The sequence below is a fragment of the Naegleria lovaniensis genome, assembly GCF_003324165.1.
Source record: "Naegleria lovaniensis strain ATCC 30569 chromosome Unknown tig022, whole genome shotgun sequence".
NCBI classification, from domain to species: Eukaryota; Heterolobosea; class Eutetramitea; order Acrasida; family Naegleriidae; genus Naegleria; species Naegleria lovaniensis.
The window spans coordinates 91,515-110,871 of record NW_025407844.1 but is presented as its reverse complement, the minus strand read 5'-3'; the positions used below and the strand labels follow the sequence as shown (position 1 = coordinate 110,871).

General features: G+C 36.8%; 6 protein-coding genes across 6 annotated transcripts; 3 read left to right on the top strand and 3 right to left on the bottom strand.

Moving 5' to 3' along the window:
* Window positions 1–670: 670 nt before the first annotated feature.
* Window positions 671–8,821, bottom strand: C9374_004775 (uncharacterized protein; the record flags this gene model as incomplete). The annotated part of the gene is made up of 1 exon (XM_044694451.1): window positions 671–8,821. One exon carries the CDS (start codon window positions 8,819–8,821, stop codon window positions 671–673), a length of 8,151 nt encoding a protein of 2,716 aa, XP_044548487.1.
* A 117-nt stretch (window positions 8,822–8,938) lies between these two features.
* On the bottom strand, window positions 8,939–11,011 carry C9374_004774 (uncharacterized protein; the record flags this gene model as incomplete). The annotated part of the gene is made up of 7 exons (XM_044694450.1): window positions 8,939–9,018; window positions 9,113–9,317; window positions 9,378–9,408; window positions 9,484–9,638; window positions 9,689–9,842; window positions 9,897–10,482; window positions 10,636–11,011. 7 exons carry the CDS (start codon window positions 11,009–11,011, stop codon window positions 8,939–8,941), a joined length of 1,587 nt encoding a protein of 528 aa, XP_044548486.1.
* A 275-nt stretch (window positions 11,012–11,286) lies between these two features.
* Window positions 11,287–12,800, top strand: C9374_004773 (uncharacterized protein; the record flags this gene model as incomplete). Its single annotated transcript, XM_044694449.1, has 2 exons — window positions 11,287–12,117; window positions 12,231–12,800. The coding sequence occupies 2 exons, from the start codon at window positions 11,287–11,289 to the stop codon at window positions 12,798–12,800; spliced, it is 1,401 nt and encodes a 466-aa protein (XP_044548485.1).
* A 521-nt stretch (window positions 12,801–13,321) lies between these two features.
* Window positions 13,322–15,922, top strand: C9374_004772 (uncharacterized protein; the record flags this gene model as incomplete). The annotated part of the gene is made up of 2 exons (XM_044694448.1): window positions 13,322–14,801; window positions 14,937–15,922. The coding sequence occupies 2 exons, from the start codon at window positions 13,322–13,324 to the stop codon at window positions 15,920–15,922; spliced, it is 2,466 nt and encodes an 821-aa protein (XP_044548484.1).
* Window positions 15,923–16,211: 289 nt separating this feature from the next.
* Window positions 16,212–17,918, bottom strand: C9374_004771 (uncharacterized protein; the record flags this gene model as incomplete). The annotated part of the gene is made up of 2 exons (XM_044694447.1): window positions 16,212–17,363; window positions 17,433–17,918. The coding sequence occupies 2 exons, from the start codon at window positions 17,916–17,918 to the stop codon at window positions 16,212–16,214; spliced, it is 1,638 nt and encodes a 545-aa protein (XP_044548483.1).
* Window positions 17,919–18,642: 724 nt separating this feature from the next.
* On the top strand, window positions 18,643–19,122 carry C9374_004770 (uncharacterized protein; the record flags this gene model as incomplete). Its single annotated transcript, XM_044694446.1, has 1 exon — window positions 18,643–19,122. One exon carries the CDS (start codon window positions 18,643–18,645, stop codon window positions 19,120–19,122), a length of 480 nt encoding a protein of 159 aa, XP_044548482.1.
* Between the last annotated feature and the right edge of the window lie 235 nt (window positions 19,123–19,357).

The window sequence follows — 19,357 nt, the reverse complement described above, 5'->3', positions numbered from 1 at the left end:
CGAGCAAGAATTTTGTTTCATAAAATTCTTTGTTGTTGTTTGAGTGAAAGGAAGTTTGATCTGTGACCTGTAGCAAACTTGATGAGTTTTGGTTTTTGAATGTATTATTAATATCAATCGTTTGATTGGGATTTGTTTTGCAAAGCAAAATTTTCTTCCAAACTTCCATGAGTGAGATTGTTGCTTCTTCTGTTTTAATGTGAGTCTATACTCTGTACTTCTGACTTGCCAACACATTGCTTGACTCACGTCCTTCCTTTGTTAAATAAAAGGCCTTTTTGCATTTCTCATATCTTGAACAAAACAATTACAAATGTCTTCCTTGACAGTTTTGTTGTGGAGGGACTCATTTTTTGTCATTTTCCTCTTGATGGTGGAAGAAATTACAGTCAAAAACGTCCACACTAAAAAAGGCGCCAGAGGAAGCATATCATTTTCACCGCCTGCATTTGTTCACCAAGTCTCACCAATTAATACCAAACTGTAAACTGTGAATCCTATTGAATAATTCACTCGCTTTCTCTCGGTTCGGCCGGACTCAGCCGTATTGTGCTGGCAAATATGAAGGATCTACGCTTGAATTTGGCTGAGACAAATAATTTTAAAAAAATCAATAAAATATTTTTAAAGAAAGTCCCAAAGATTTGGACATACGGGTGTTGAGAAACACTCAAATGTGAATGGTTGTATAACTCTTCTTTCTTCCTCGATGATCTTCCTCATCGCTACTCATTCCATTTCCATCATCATCGTCTGATTCTGCTTCTTCCACCACAATTTCATGAGGATCTTCCTCAGAATGCATCTTTAAGGTTTCTCCAATAATATTGTCATCACCACTATTGCTCGTGTTATGCAAATAAGGTGGATAATTGGATGGCTTTTTCTTTGGTGATGCCAAATCATAATAAGAAACTGTGGAATTTGTTCTTCGTGGTGAGCCGAGTGAAGCAGCCGTGACAAGTGTCTCTGTCACATTGGAGTTCTTCTTTTCGAGAGTTTTTGGTGGAGTTGACGAAGATGTTGTTTGATTTTTAGTCTGTTGTTGTTTGTTTTGTCCAATATTGAATAAATTCTTAATGGAGAAGGATCTCTTCTTTTCATCCGAATAATCTTTCATGAGAGAACTGTTGGAAATGACCACTGGATCCATGCTGCCCATGACAAGTCCCAAAGCAGAATCATTTTCTGATGCAGATGCGTTGAGAGTGCCACTTCTCTTTTTGTTGAGTGGATATTTTTCTTTTGCATTTTCATAATCGTCTCGAAGTTTGTTTCTTGGTGAAGTTTCTTCCATTTCAGGATGATCTTGTTGTGTCTTGATTAATTTGTTACTGCTGCTGTTATTATTGTTGGAGTCTTCGTCTTGTTTAGAATTTGTTGCTGTTGAGGAAGAAGCAATGGACTTGCTTCTACGATTTGGAATTTTTCTGCTGCTATTGTTTCCAGAATCTACTTGTGAGTTATTATTGTTTGATGCAATAATTGTGTTAAAATCGTTGATGAGCTGTCGAGCAGATAATTGACGTCTAGCCGAAGTTCCATTACTGGCAGTTGAGTCTTCAGAGTTACTGTGTTGATGATAAGATTGTTGTTGTTGTTGTGCTTTCTGAACTCCTGATTGCTGAAGTGTCTCTTCCTTAGTGTGGTTACTCTTTGCACTAAGATTACCGCTCTCGGTGACACCACTTGAATGTCCTTCTATTAAGGTTTTCATTTTGATTTTCTGCAAACTATGTTTCAAGGTGGTCAATGAGTCAGCAATGAGGGAATTTGACGAAGTTTCATTCTTGGAAATGGCTGCAGTAATGTTGCTCATTAAATCTTTAGTTCCTCCAGAGCTACTCGAAAGCACATCGTTGAAGAAGACATTCAAGAAGGTCCAATATGACTCTTCAGCTTCACAGGCCCACAAAATTGAAGCTCCTGTATCCTTGTCATTGATTTGTATGGAATCTGTCGTGTATTTTCTGTACTGTTCGTATTGGGAAATGTTCGAATTGAGAGTATCTAAATCGAGTGCCTTATAGAGCTGCATGTAACGTTTTCCGAGATGGGGAACTACTTGTTGTGAATCATGCATGTGTTTTCCTAAAATTCGACAAACAGTTTCTGCAATCATGGAGGTTCTGTTGACTTTCTTTGTATCATCCGTTGTTGCGGTTGATAGGTCATTAACAGCATTCATGTCAGAGGTGTTGCTTGCAGCAATGGACTGACGTGTCATGTTATTCTCTTGTTGCTCGTCATCTTTGGAGCTGTGTGAAATATTGATCGCAACGGTCAAGATGGTAAGAAGTGTAGACTCCAAGAAAGTTCTTGTGAAAAATTCTCTAAAATCAAGTAAGAAGGCAAACAACTCGCACGTATACACGAGAGTATCTGTGAGATCATCAATGTACTCAGAATTATCTTCAGATGAGTTTTCAGTTTGTTTGGCATGACTGTACAATAATTTAAATGGATTGGTTTGATTATTAGATGTGATGGCAGAAATTTCTTCTGTAATGTGACAATACCATAAAAATCTGCACAAGAATCTAAATGGCTTAATGTAGAGGCTGAGTTGACTCTCTTTTTCTTCGATAAGCGACAATTTTGTGCGTGGCTTGATGAAACAATATTCGTTTTGGTAATACTTCAATAAATCAACAAATGTCAAATTAGGAATGTTTGAAAAAATCACAAGTTGATCCATCAGTAAAAATCGAACACTCTTTTCACATTCCTTTTCAATTACGGTAATGAGTGGCTGGTTACTGAGAGAATCTCCTCGTGACATGAATGCATGACTGTCTTCCTCATCAAAGGCGCTAACGTCTTCATTGATTCTTCTCAAATATTTTAACTTGTATTCTCTGTAAGTGATGTGAGGCAAGAGATTTCCGGATCGAATGGCATCAAGCAGTGAAAGATGATATTCACGTTGCTTTCTTGATGGTTTGTTAGGTTTTTGAGAAGTGATAAATTGGCAAATATTTGAGAGGAAATGCGACTCTGTAATGAGAAACTCCTTATCCAACAAGTCACTCAACTTTCTAGTTGTTTTCTTTTCCTTGACAATGGAGGCACGAGCTCTTCTACTTTTATCCGTGCTCGATCCAATATTACCAGTGTCTTCTTTTGAAACGAAAAGAAGTGAACACGTTTCTTTCAGCATGAATTGCAATTTTCTGAGATAGGTTTCAATAGCTCCAACTCTTAATTCGTCACTTTGTTTGGAAATGAAGAAATCTGTAGTACTCAAAATAGTATTCACTTCCTTACTGTCCTCCTTATCCAAATATTCATATAACAATTCCTTATAAATGTTTACAATTTGTTGAGTATCATAGACAGGTTTCCGTTGTTGTTGTTGCGAAGCTGCTGAGCCAATGACTTTTTTGTTTGGAACTGCTTTCACACTGTTATTACTTGCTTGAGAATTGGTGGAAGCCGATGAGTCTGACAATCCTGATGCCGAGTCCTTACTTCCAAGCATTCCATTGGTCACCAAGAAGATGGTAAATGCCTTCTTGTAATCGAAACGTAAACAAAAACGAATGGCCTCATGAATTCTGCCAGTTTCCAATAAGAGTTGGGTTACAATGGATTTACCATTCACTGATCTCTTTTTCATTTCTGCTTCGAAACTATTCTTGAATGATCTCATATTCAGTGGAATGTAGTAATAGGACATGACAGAATTTTGAGAGGTTGGTCCAGGATCATTGCAAACCAAATCAATGCTAATGTTTTTCACATCATTTCCTGCAATCTTGTCAACAAGAATTTGGTAGAACACTGGAGATAAGACATATACGTCTTTTTTTTCATAGAGTGATGTCAATAATGTGATAACTGCATTTACAATATTCATGTTGGCATGTGATTTCAAAACTCCAGATCCAAGCCCCTTACTGATATTCGTCTTGTGATGCTCCATGAGAACTCCTGAACTTCTTACTAAATCCACAATACCTGTGTGCATTTGATCGTTAAGAACTCTAAAAACTTCTGTAATGTCATACATGAATAAATAAGTAAGGAAAAGTACAGTGGTTTTGGTGTAGTAAGAAATGATGCTGGAAGGAATAGAGTTTGAGGAATTGGGTGAATTTTCTTCGTTAGATTCATGAATTCTTGAATAGTATTTCACAGCCTTCTTATAATTTCCAAGCATGTACTGATTGTTGCCTGTCAAGAGGCATTTCACATCAGAGGCTGAAAATTTGTAAATGCTCTTACTTCGTGGATTTAAAGTTGTGGCATATCGTTCTTGGAAAGTATTGCCTGGAGAGAATTTGTTTGTCAGATAGGCAGTTCTGTTTTTAAGTTTTTGAATGACAATTTCAAGCAAATCTTTCAATTTAGATTCTAATCCTTCACTTTCGTCATCAGATGAGACAACTTTAACATTTTCTGGCAGTCCTTCATAGTCATCACCCAGATACTCGGTTGAAGTGTCACTGCTACCGTCGCCATCATCATCATTAGAATCGTCACTATCTGAATTGTACCTCTTTGAAGGTTTTTTCTTTTCATCCTCGTCACTGGAATCATATAGTAAGCTTGTAGTCGAGTTTTCTTGTTTCGTATTCTTCTTTTCACTGTTGATCAATTTAATAATCGTGGCAGTTTTATCGGTAGGTTTGCTAGCAATCTTGGAAAGCGCTTTCTGAACACATTGACCTAACTCTACCCAACAATCAAACAAAATAATGGGTGACTGTCGAATGGAATCTGCCTCAGTATCTCCCAGAGTGTTCGTATCCCAAACAAAGCATGATTGGCAGTAATGAACCAATTCGTTACATTTTCTCTCAGTCTCTTGCAAAAATTCTGCCAATCTCTGATATTGTTTAGTTTTCTCCTTTTTCAATAGTCGTCTGAATACGAGTTCTGTCAATTTGATCAAGTAAGGCAATAAAAAGTTTGGATTTTGGACCCCGTTAATTGACCAATCTAAACTATCTTGCAACACGTCGAAAAACATGGAAATTCTTTTTGAAAATGATTCTCCATGATTCAAGATATATTCACTCAGCTTTTTGATCACAAATTCCAAATAGTTGTGATTCTGTTTTTGAAATCGCGACAGTTGAGGATGTGACACGCACAATCTCCAAATTTCTAGAGCAGTATCAATCTTTGATTTCTTGGCATAGGTAGCATGGAAAATATATTGCTCAATTCCAAAACATGATCCATGATATGATGAAAGAATGGTTGTAAGATCAATTTCATCTCTCTCAGAAACATAATTAAAGAGCTTGACTTTGTACCCATCAGAAATCACAAATTGCCCTTGATAAGGATGAGATGTAATGGAGAAACGAGTAGTTTCCAAATCTCTACTTTCAGAAGCATTTTTGTAAAATGGTACAAAGTTGGAAACAACACTTTGTTGCAGCACTTGCTTATCTTTCATGAACATGAATTCGTTCAATCGTCCAATCATGGACATGTTTCCTCTCGCATCAATGAGCAACACGAAGAGACTATTATTGGACCAACACATGTCTTGAACAGAGAATGAAACCAATTCGATTGGATTTCTAGAGGTACGGCTCATGGGTAGGCATTCGAGAGATTTTGTACCATACACCAAACAGAAGGATTTTCTGCGGAGCGGTGAATAGAAAAATACTTTGGACTCGAATAGAGAGCTATGGTCAAAACTATTGGCCACCACACAAAGCATGGATGTTTCATTGTCCCATCTCACAACACATTCTGGAATGTTTTTTTGTTTGGCCGCCGTGTGAAATGCTTTCGAAAGAGATTGATCCTCTTCCTCTAAAACCTTATCCAATACCGTGTAGGTTCTGTCAATATTGAGATGGAATGGACAATGGTCGATAATGGGGAAACGAGGTGTTGGAATTGGATTTGTGTTAAAACTATTCGCCGATTTGCTAAACTTTCGTTTTGATAAATAAACTGTACAATTGGTGATGACAAGACATCGAGAGAGAATATTTGGAGGAGTATCCATATCGGCACGTAACATAGGGGACGAAGGCGGAGATGGTAAATTATTGAAATCATCAAAATAGGTAGAAATGATTGAATCTGCTGAAGCGCCTGAAAAAGTTCCTACTCGACTGATTAATCTTGGTGTGGACAATCCACTGTTAGAGGTTTCCAGTGCAGATGCAATTCCAGAACGTGATAAAATCATGGACATTCTTCCAATATTCTTTCCGCTTGCCTTTTTTGAGGCTGGAATATCGTTTCTAAATGTCTCGAAAACCATTTCACGTTTCTCTTCTTGATCATTTCTTCGATCTGAGTCGGTGGATCCTAGTTTGAGTTTTGGAATTTTAACACTATTTGGAAGTGAGACAAGTGACGCTTGCCTTGAGACTGGTTTGTTGCTGTCCGAGGAGGGTGAATGGTCATCATTAAATTCTGAATGCAATGGATCCGTAGTGCTGATTTGAGCCTTGGACATGTGTCTGAAAACAGAGGGACTTCTTCGACTCTTAATATGTGAACGACGTTCTTTTTCTTCTTCTTCGTCACTGCTATCCTTCAGTGATGCACTTTCTTTCAGCACATTTCCTTGACCCTTCAATAATGACGATGAAGAGAGAAGCATATCTTCATCGTTGGAAGAGGATAATCCCGTATTATGATGTTTCATAATAGATGCATTGTTACTATTGATAACACCCATGCTTGTGTTCGAAGGATTTGCATTCTTTTCAGATTCTGGGCTTCCAGCTTGGAAGAGCGATTGCATCTTGTTATAAATCTCTTGTTTAACAAACATTTTGCTGACAATGGCAGAACTGATTTGGCAAAATCTTCCATGGATGGGGCTGTGACAAAATTTAATGTCAAAATAAATATCCTCGTTCGGTAACAGCACATGTTTTGCTTCTGAGCTTTCTTTGGCACGATGATTCAAGGAATCCAAGCCATCCAAATGTGACGGAAGTATGGTCCATTCCTCAATAGAATATTGTAAGTAATTTCCCATTGTAGATGATGCAAAAGAGCTCGATGCCGCTGGAAAATGTAATCCCATTCCACCCACACTGAGGATTGGATCACGTGGAGTTGGTAATAAATCATTTCCAACAACGGAATGTCTGTGATAATGCACTCCAAAATCGTCAATGGCAAACAATCCTTGATTATTGGTACGCATCAAGTATCGATGATAGGTTTCCTCCTCCAGTAGTGAATCCACATTACTCGAAGGAAGGAGAGTGGCATTGATGGTATTCCGTGATTCGCTCATTCTTTTCGAGTCCGAGTAGCCAAATGAAGCTGAACTATTTCCGACATTAGGTGTTGACATGTGTTTTTGATTGGTGGAGTTGGGATTAATTCTAAACATGGAGTTTTCATATTTAAATAAATTAGCAATGTTGGATCTGTTTGAAGGAAAGCAATCATATAGCCATATATCATTATTTTCAGTGACACAAACTACATTGTATCCGTCATTGGAAATGAAAATTTGTTTCACAGAAACTGGAGGTAAATTATTGAGATTGATGTTTCCAGTCTGGTAATTTTGTTGTTGCTGCTGTTGTGAAGGAAGAGCTCCTAGTGACGAAGACCTCGTGTGAATATTATTGGCTTCTCCTTGTTTTTGAGTTGAGGAATCTTGATACATTCTATTTTGTTCACGAGTATTCTTATTCAAAAAATGGGTACTTTTCAATTTTTTCTTCCAGCTCAATACATCCATTTCATGCATACCACGAGGTGGAGTGACGCTCTTCAATTGCGAAAGTAAATTTCCAATAATTCCCTTTTTGCCTTTTTTGCTTTCTGGAGAATCATAACTAGAACCATTGAAAATGGTTTTAATTTTTTGTGACATGGACGTTTGACCTGATGTTTGCTGATTCTTTGACATGTTGGAAACTACTTGCTGAATTTGTTGGTTTCTCGAATAAATAACAATCAATAAATTAGGTTTAGATGGTGACGAAGTATTTGTCTGGTTTGAGGTATCAGGTGCAGTTCTCAATGCAAAAACCACAAATTTTCCATTATCAGACGTATTGAGACACATAATTTGTGACCTATATCGATTCATCAACTCGTCTAATTGTGGATCCACAAGGATATTCTTAAAATTTTGGTTACTGCTCGCTGACGTTGAATTTGATGCATTCTTTCCACCCATTTCTGCCACATGTACATCGAATGACAATTGTTTCGAAAAGGTCTTGTTCTTGTAAATTTGTTGTTTCATATCAATATTGGTTGAATTGTTGGTAGAAGTACTGTGGTTGTTGTTTGCTGAAGAAGAATTCACGACCATTCCAACACTATATAATTGTTCAAGAATTTGATCCTGAGAATGTGTGTTGGATGTTTGTGGTTGCTGACTATACAAAAACAAGGGATCCGCAATGAGATGAGAAGGCAATGCGCCCGATGAGGTCGGATGAGAATTCAACGAAGAGGATGAGGCTACGGATGAAGAGGAACCACTGCTGCTTCCAGTGCTACTACTCAACAAGGAAATTCCAACCGATGATGACGAATTGGATTTTCCATGATGATGATGATTCGGATAGGCTGTGATGGGTTTATTGAGTAAATTCATCGTGGATAAATATTTGATATTCTGTACGGGTAATCCATGAGTGGTTTTCTTCTTTTTGAATGAGGGAAGGAGTGAAGAGGAAGAAGGAGAGGAATCTAACAATAACAAGTGTTGATGATGATCGGAAGAAGATCCTGGAGAATTATTTCCGTTACTGGTGGAGGAAGATGAACTGCTGCTGCTTCCACTACCGCTACCACCCGAAGTCGAGGAATTGAGTTTGGCGATTGTGGCTTCGTGTTGGTACTCGATGGTGGTTAACATTTTTTGGATGAATTTGGTCCACGTGTCTGCTGTCAAGGTTTGTGCGTGTCATCCACCAAGTGAAAAACGAGGAAACATAAAGTTGATCATAAACGTTTCTTTATCTTATCGTTTGAATTAAACATTGACTGGAATGGCAGAGCCGTTTTCTGACTCGATGGCACATTCATCGACTCCCTTGGCAATCCAAAAGTAGCCTGTTAATATCAATGTATCAACATTAGGATACACGCAGGTCACGAAATTTGGAACATAATATTACTATTGAAAAATCGAAAATAACAAACATACCTTGCATACCAAATCCAGTTCCCCATGAATTCTTGACAATCCAATACTTTTGTGAATTTTCTTCTCCCCATCCTACAATGAGAACGACATGGTTGGTCAATTCAAATGGATTTGGAACTGGAGCAGAAAATTTAGAGGATGAAACATGACGATAAATTCCACTATGATAACTGAACAGATCATTATAAACTTCCATGGAAACGGCCTGTTGTTAATGGTTTTAAATATATTAGTAGGAATGCAATAAAATTATTTTGCAACTTACCAAAGGTCCATTCACCAAAATATCCAACATCCTATTGTTTGTGTGAAGAGTAAATTCATAATGTTAATGTTGTTGAACATATTGAACTCAATAACGTTATACTCACATATTGTTCTCATCAACAGCTCCGTAAAAACCACCAGTATACTTGTAGTCAGTCCAGAATTGTCTAACTGGGCAGTTATTGTTTGGTTTACATTGAGTCACAAAGCCTACATATGGATCACAGCTTTCAGCAACGATACCAAAATCCTCTCCATACTGTGAATTTGCGAAAGAATTTTAGGAATGCACAATATCAATACACATACCTTGGAAACAAGATAGGCAAATCCACCATCACATCCTTGTGAATAAATGGAACAACTAATGATATTTTCAGGGCTGTAAACTGGTTGGTCAATATTGTTGGAGAAAATTCTCTTTCTAGCCTCCATCATGGCTGTGGTTGCAAAAGAATAGCAACTAATATTTGAGAAATAAATGTGAGCATTCAAGCTAAAAACGCCCAAAACTTACCTTCCACATTGACCTTGATTTCTAACAGGTGAGACAAAGTTTTGACCACCAACATTTCTCCAGTCAAAAGATGTAGGGAATCCCTTCACTCCATATCGAGCCACATCTTGCAAATAACTAAATGTCGCATTATTAGCAACTTTTGAGATATCCATCTTTTTCAATTGCATCAAGGCTCTCTTTGTAATATCTTCACCAAATCGTTGTCTGATGAATTGAGAATGTTCTCTTCTATGCTTTAAACGGAAAGCTTCAGTTCGTTTTCCAAGCTTTCTAATAATACTTTCCATTGGCTGATTTTCCCATTCGGTCATTGGTTTGGCTTTCCAAGAGATTTCACCACGAGCATGCATTTGATTTAATTCTTCAATCATGGTCATGTCATTCTTGAAAACCATTCCATCAACTTTGAGTGGTGGCAATGCAGAGTGAGTAAAGACTTGTGGTTCCTGGGTTCCCAATTGCAATTTTGAGGCCTTCTTTGCAATGTAGCATCCCCATTTCTGAGCTCGGACCTTATTTTCGTGATACCAACCAACAAAGGTTCTATCGCAATGACTCACAATGACATCATTTCCTTGTGGATCTGTTTTCATATGTTCAGAAAGTCATATTTGAGTAAGTGTAAACATTTCCAGAACAAAAATTGAAAAATTTCATCATGCATTTTGACAATGATTGAAACCAAGCAAGAATTATGATGTATGTTTCAGTAAATTATTGTTAAATGTCAACTCACCCTTTCCAGCTGTGGTGAAATTAAAAAAGGCCCAATACTTATTTTCTCCAATGACCACTTCAAATCCTTGATCGTATACAAGGGTCCAGAAGCCCTTGTTTCCCTTTTGATCAACAGCAATATCTGGCATTTGTAAAGAAATCATCATGGTTGAAACAGGGTTAATCTTGGATCGGAGATCGCACTGAGCAATGACATCGTTGGCATTCATATTTTGAGCAGTGAGAGAAAATTCCCAAACACCAAGAGTGGTATTATAGAGACAATGTACAGGTAAATCTCCATTCACGAAAGACATGTTCATCATCATCACGACTGCTCCCACCGTGGCAGCAAGTACGAGATAGAGGAATGAAGAGAGTCTCTGGTTTTGCATTTTTTTTTCAAATTTAAAAAATTTTTGCGCAAACGAAGCTTGTGGATTGGAAGGATTGTTGTAAAGTGAAAGATTTTTTCCTCAATTACACCGCAAACACCCTTCGACACCAAAAGGTGAATGCATTGAACCTGGTGTAACAGGATGTAATTGCCACATTTATTGACACTTCAGAACTTGATGAAACTCACCAATTTTGATTGAATATTATTAAATAAAATAAAAATTAATCTTAAAAAAAAATATTGTTGACACTTCCCACAACACAAAGGAAAATGTTGAGGCGTGTCCATTCTTTTCTTGCGCGATCTACAAGTTTCAAATCCCATCCATTCATTCACCAACGATACAATTATTCCTTTCCAGTAAATTCTCAAGAAAGGTTTGATCCATTGTTGTTTTCTAATCATCATGATGATACTACAACAATTTTCAAAACATCATGTTTGAAAAGAGCTCAATTTCACACAAATTTCTTGAAAAGATATTCATCATCTGTGGGGGATAATGGTACCTCCGATCATGATGAATCAGTCTTGTTGGAGAATAATTCTGCTGTCAATATCCAAAAGATCCGAGAAGAACAACAAACAAAGATTTTACTTTCAAAACAAAATTCTCAATCACTGAGAGAAACATTTTCAGCAAGGCCTTCTTATTCATATTCAAAGGAAGAAATGGATCAATTTTCTTCAACATTTATGGAATTAGCTTTAACACAAATTAGTTTGGATGATTTAGATTCTTCCCTTGAAAATGTGGAATTTTGTTTGAATCGTCTCTATGGTCATATTGACGGCAGCAGTAACAATGAACTCCATTTGCTTGAAAAAAAGATTCAATTTATGGAAATGAAAGGATTTTTACTTGTTAGTAAAGAACAATTACAAGAAGCAAAGAACGCTTTTGAAGAAATTATCAAATTGGAACCTAACCATTATCTAGCTTGGTTTCACTTGGCAGATTTAAATTGTTCAATGTCCAGGTTTGATACTGCTTTAGAGTGTTGTAAGAAGGCTGTGGAAATTCATAACAACATGACACCAAACTCAAAAGAAAAATTACATGAGGATCTTCAACCTCACTGGACGTCACTATTCCATAACGTAGGTGCACGGCTGGATAGCCTCGATAAAACATTGGAATGTTATCAACTTGCATGTCAGATCTTTCCCAATAACATAAATATCATTCACTGGTGATCATGACTCTTGACAAGCTTGGTGAATATGAAAAGAGAGATGAAAAAATCCAAGAAATGTATCACAAATATCATGCAGGCGAGTTTGGACCAATATGTACCACTCCAAGCATGACCAATGTATGGCAATTCCCAAAACTGGAAGGTCATTTCGTCAGAGATGCGTTTAGAGTTCATGATTGTAAAAAACTTCAAGATTTTGGAGTGAATGCCAATTCTATTCAAGTTTTAGTTTTTGAATTTTATGATTTAATTGGAGAGCATACAGTCAAGTATGTATTTGTATGCTATGACGAACAGAATGATAAGGAATTTCGTTTTTCATTAGGAAGTTACAAATCCACTTGGGATGTTGTGAAAGAAATTCGTGAAAAAGATGGAATCCCAATGTCACCCAATGAACGAACATTCCACTTGGATTGTTATCATGAAAATGGACATGTTGGATATGGATTTTGTAGTGGACCAATAGAAGGACCTTTACCATTCTATGACAAGGTGAAGAACGGAGTGATTGAAATATTAAAAGAAGGTGATCATGGCTTTGATTTGGAAGTAGCTGTGCATGGTGGTACATCTACAAAATAAATAACTTTTCACATTCTTTCTATCTAGAGAACGTTTGTATTTAACAACAACAATTCTGTAGATGTACAGTTTCACGATCATGTTGCCTGTCACTCAGAGAACTTTCCCTATTATTTCGCCACAACTGGTCTCTTATTCACGGTCATTATGAATTTTCACGATTTTCATAAATGCTGTCGTCGGTGAAATAAATTCAAACGTTGCATTGCCTTTAAAAAAAAAATGCCGTTTCAAACCGAACAACCTCAACCATCACGCCCTATTCGTTATCCACCTCAACATCGGAGGAGTCAAAGTGCAAACAGTACCATGATGTCTGAAAAATTTGAAACTGTAGTTGTTGATATGGGTACAATTACCCCTGCATCACAAGAGACCTCTTCTTCAAAATCTCTTTTTCATCATGAATCGGTTCCGATACTGGAAGTACAATCACCGACGAGTAGTTCCGTAAGCAAGCATTTCAATTTTCGGAATGGGAATACGAGTCCAAATAACATGCCGGGAATGGGAGAAAAAGCATGGATGCACCAAGTATTTCTTCATTCTCAAATTCTAATCCACAACAAGAAATTGTTGATGTAAATAGTCCTCCCAACCATTCATCACCCCACATTAAAAGGCGAACGAGCTTCAAGGAGTCCTTACTCGCTGCAGTTGCAACTATAAAACCAAGAAAAATCATGGAAAAGTTATCTCCAAGAAGTCACAACAATACAAATTACAACAACACCATTGGCAACGACAAAGCAAGCTCAGTAACGGATTCTTCGCAGTTGCAAAATTCCAAATCTTTAAAAAACGAAAACATTGAACAGGAAGAAGAAATTGACCTTACACGAAGAAGCTTAGATCCAAGCCTTCTTCAGGTGGATCGTATTCGTAAAGAAAACAGTGCTAGTGGTAAAAGCAAGATTATTGAAAGTCACTCGTTAAAAAGATACACAGAATTCACTGCACTCGTTCGACAATACTTGAATCCTCACCTAGTACTTCATATATGCGACTATATTTCGTTTCCTATTGGCAGATTTTTATCAAAAACCACGAAAACTCCTTACAAGGATGATTATTTGAAATTATTCTTCGGAAAATTTAATATTAGTTTTTTCAGTTTTGCATGTAGCAAAGAAATTTACTTAATTTTCAAGAATATCATTATTACTGACAATTATAGTGTGGATTTTAGAAATTTTGATCAACTCTTTAGGACAGTTCCATTGAAGCGAATTGAGTCTCTTGCGGTTCTACAATTCGATTCGTCTTGTATGAGCTCTTCGTTTGCAGCAGCTCTTCCCAAATTACTCTACCATTGTATCTCTCTCAAGAGTTTGTATATTAACACCGAAGTTGTGACAGGCAATGATTTGCCAATGATATTTGACAACAAGACAGAGAATTCTAAGACGCCTACGTCCAACGATATTTCACCATCTTGCCACTCCTCTCCTTCCAACCATAAGAAAAGAAAAAATTCTAAAAATCATGGTAATTGTCTAGCAACAGTGGATCCTAAAACGTTTGAAACAACTCTATCTTCTCACTTATGGAGCACATTAGAGGAATTAGTGATTGGAGAACGAGTGAACATTTCAGGTATTGACATTTCCAACTTTAAAAGATTGAAACAATTTACTTGGAGATCTCTTTCAGAAACACCTTCAGACGGACGTTTTTCATTCACACCAATTAATGGCCATTGTACTTTGACCACGCTGGAGCTTTCAAAAGTGAGTCTTGAACACACTCAATTAAGGAACCTCTTTGGGTCATTTCCTTCCTTAACAAATTTAAAAATTGAATATTTACACTCGAGGCTCTCTCATCGATCCATTACCTATTTACAGAAAAATACCACCCTAAAACGATTAACTCTAAGATATTGTAAAAATGCTGACTACAATAGCGGTGATGTGATTTGCATTAGCGTCGCAAATCATCCAACACTGCAATATTTAGACATTAGTGGATTGGAAGTGTGCGATGATGCACTGAAGTATTGTAAGTATCATTATTGGCATCACTGTCATTTTATTGAATTAATTTTGAACTGCTTGGAATGACATCAATGATTTGCTGGATGTGATATTTTGAAATTTACAACAATTAATTGAAATTTTGATTTACTCTCAACAGTACTTGTAACTAACAGAAACAAGTTATCCATTCTCAAAGCGAAAGGTAGACTCGTCTCCAAGAATGATGATGAACCACACATGGCTATTAACAGTCAACAAGGTATTCAACCAGTGCCTGTCATCACTGGACAAGGTTTTACTGAGATTTATCGCAATCAAACCATCACTTATTTAGATTTAACCAATCAGCCCATTACTTCACAAGGAGTTGAATTTATTGCTCAATCTTCTTCAATTCAACATTTAGTTTTAAGGAATTGTTCTCTGGGAAATGAAACGATCATTCCTTTGATTTCTTCACAATTTCCCATCACTGCAAATATTCTCTCGCTAGATTTGTCACGAAATAACCTCAACGATCGATTCATGTTCGTAAGCAATGGTCATTTGAATTCAAGCATTTGGCAATGTCTGGAACAACTCTCACTGTCAGGAAATCCAATGAGCACCAACGTCATCAATGGTTTGACACACATGTTGTCTGAAAAATGTAAAAAATCTCTCAAGAGATTATTTGTGAATGGATTGAATATTAGAGATGCAGGATTTCGTTCCATACTTTCAACATTCCCAAATTTGGAGCATATTGAGGCAGCAGATTGCCGTCTGACCAACAAGTCCTTATTATTACTGGGTCATTGCAAGTCACTGTTGAAATGTAAGGTCAATCAGAATGACTTTTTTTGGGATAAACCAGTATTGCAAGCGCTCTTTATCGAGAATACCATGTTGGAGAGTGTTGGAATTGTGAGTCAAAACCTGCAAACTGAAAAAGAGTTCAAACGATTGGCCAAAGTGTTGAAAAATAACAGAAACATTCAAAGTCTGACAATTAATCATTGTTTGGTTCCCAAGAAACAAGGCGCTATGGCTCCATCATCTAACGACGACGACTCGGGTTTCTATATTGATAGTAAGGCAGAAGCTCAATTCAGAATTGATTGTTATCACATTGGAAAAATTCGGTTTACTTTTGATGAATAAACAATTGTGGTTGTATTCCAACTAATTAAGGTAACGCATTGAGTGACACCATTTATTTTGTTCCACTTTACCATGATTCTTCTTGTTCTTCATTATTGGCCAACGATCGCAAAATGTTTGGCTTCTTCTTTTTGTATTGTTTCACATCAATCAGTTTTTTCACACCAGAATGTTTTTCACTCGTCTCCACATAACCTCCAACTAATTCCCGTTTTCGCTTCTTTTCTAACTGCTCTCTTTCGCATTTTGAATGCCAAGTTGTTGCTCAGACATGGCCATCTTTCGTTTCTCAAGTTCTTTTTGCAGTTTTTCTTGCATGTCTTTGGAAAGTTGAGAGGTTGATAATCATCGAGTGTGGAAGCAGAGGACGATGTGAAGCCTGAGGTTCGTCTTCCTCTGGTAATTCCATCGACTTTTTAGCGAATGGATTTTTCTCGTTCGATCTCTTCTTCGAATCCGTGGTTGATGCTTTGACACTTTCGTGCATTTCTGAAACTTTTGTTTTTCGTTTCTCTTCAGATTTTTCTCCTTGTTGAGATTTTTCTGGTAAATATCGAGAAGTTGATTTTGCCTTATGAAGTTGCTCTCTTGCCGTTTCTCCTTTCTTGATTGCTTTTTCTGTTGTGGCTCCTGGTACTGGCTTGTCATCCAAATGAGTCAATGAAATTCCTGCATTTGAAAATAATTCAATAATTTCTTCCTTAAATTTCTCAGCTCCTACATTTTGAATATGCTCATCAAAGTTTCCTACAATGGATAAATTTCTGAGATTTGGATTATTCTTGATAATTTTCACGAGATGGTTTTTAACAGTGTTCCATTGATGCGAAATTTTGTTATGACTAATGGCCAATAGTTTTAAACTTTCTAATTGTTCAATTTGTTTCAATGTTGAAATACAGTTCGTGTTGGAAAATAATTGAGGATTATGTGAAAGTCTCAATTCTTGCAATGTTTGTTTACATGTCACAATAGTTTGATCAAGATTCACTAATGCAGTTTCTGTTGCTCCAAATTTAGTAAGGGATGGTACATTGGCAAAATCTACAAATTTGGTCAATTTGGGATTTCTACTAATGATAATCGTATTGAGATGCTCGAATTTTCCTTCTAATTGTAATTCTTGTAAATTATTGTCGTTCAAAATTAAAGCAAGTAGTGAAGAGGTGGATGACGATGTTGTCGAGGAGGACGATTGAGACTTTGTTTTGAGAATTTTCTTTTTTGGTTCTTCTTCGGTGGACTTTTCTGGCTGAGCTGTTCGTAAGAGTGTTGAATTGAGAATCAACTTGTTAGCAAGTTGATTGTGTGACAGATTGAGAACTTTCAAATTTGGTGCATTTTGTACCAGCGACAAAATCTCTGAATTTGTTTCATTAGAAGACACAATTTGATTCTCATGAGCATCTAAATGTTGAATTTTAAAATTTTGCATCACAAACTAAAATATAATAACATGAAATATATTGTCATTCAACACTTGAATTCATTCCAAAATAATAATACCTACCTTTAAATTCTTGAGTTTGTTTTTATGAACTTCCAATCTCTTTAAATTCTCACACAAATGCAAATTTTTTACATCTTCAAATCCTCTATTTGCCAATGACAATTGTGTAATTTCATGGAGTGGTAAATTCTTTGGATTAAATTCTTTTTGGAAATATTCCGATTGAATATCCAACACGGAAGGGGCTGGAGTTGCATCAGCAGTAGTTGGCAACGCTTTACTTGTTGAATGAGTGGATTTAGTCTCCACTGTATGATTTCGTTTGTTATTATTTCTCAAAGAATGATTGAATGAATTTCGTGAAGAGGAGGACATGAACGCACTCACTCCTCTCTCTTCCAATCGGGAATTAAATTTTTCAAAATTCTTTGATGATACATTTGTTTTGCTATAGGGTTTTTTACTCGCTAGGGAATTTCCTGAATCCTTCCTTTCATGCTTTTGTTGTTGATGTGATGGTTCGGAACGAGTGGTTGGTTTGGGCATTTTTGTTTCAACAACTTTTTTGACATCAACTGATTTTGGGATCCACTTCTCGACTAATTCTCGACTAAGATAATCAATGAAGAACAACGATGGTCTTGCACTTGCATTATATAGGCCAAACGTTGTTTCCCTTTCTTTGTCAAATCAAGCAAAAAGGAAACGAAGAACTTGCTAAAATCATGAAGAACAATAGAAAGTCTATCAATTAACCCTTCAAAGCTTTGAAAAAATAAAAAAAAAAAAAAAACAACTCATGCCTCCAGTTTGTAATTCGCTCCAAAGACCTTACTTGCATCAAAACAACACTTTGCGATGTGTGGTTATATCAGTAAGTTGAAGTAATACCAAGGCTGCTCATTGTTTACCATATTGCAAGAGCCGATCATCACTAAGGACAAACGTAAAGGAAAAAAAACTAGTATCATTAAGGACATCATTTCTCTCTACGATGGAAATGATACGAAGAGCGTTCAAAAAATTAAGGGTGAGGGCTTTTTGTTGATCTTCCAATAACACCCACGGCTGAACAAGATGTGGAGAAGGTTTTGGACTGTAATCCGTTCGCAAAGCATGTTAGAGATGCGTTACAAATAGACAGGGTGTTTTTTCACAGTTTCAACAGCTATTAACCAACAGAGACTGAACTCAAGTGGACGGTCATGTAATTCTTGATGTAGTGGTTGATGATCCTTATTTGAGTGGAGAAATGCTCAACTTCAACCGCATGGCAGTTGTTGATAAAGAGGGAGCAAGGTCCGCACAAGAACTAAGAGAGAACTCCAAACGAAAGAAGCAAAGTGATTTAGAATCGGATAGTGTAGCGTCTTGCATTTCTGCTGCTGAAGATTCAACAGCTCAATCCCACACTAAGAAAAGAAAATTTATGGAAAACGTAACACAGCAGAGTTCTCCACAACCTCCTCTCCAAATTACAACTACTGCTTACCCAACATTTAATGAAGGGGAATGGATTGAAAAATTTAAAAAAGCGATTCGCAATGATAAAAAATCACGTGACGACACAATGCAACACTCGAACAGTGTGTTACTTGGTCTATTAAACCTTACTAATGAAATGGAGCGAACAAAGAAAGAAATAGAGCAACAAAAGAACGAATTAGAGCAAAAAAAAAATGTATTAGAGCAACAAAAGAACAAATTAGAGGAAAACACGAAGGCACTTGATGACTATTTGTGTGATTGAAAGGGCTAAAACAGAGCAACAAAAGCTCAATAGATCAAAACTTGAACTGCTAAAGAAAAACCTGTTTAACAAGGATGATAAGTAACAGTCTTTATGTGGTTGGGACTTCTAATTGTGCAATGAACTTGAAACTTGTCCCAAGTTTTCGAATAACTTTTGCATACCCTTTGCCAAAGCACCCAATTGCGCCAAACATGATCCAAAACCGAACCACCATTAAATACAGAACCAGGAA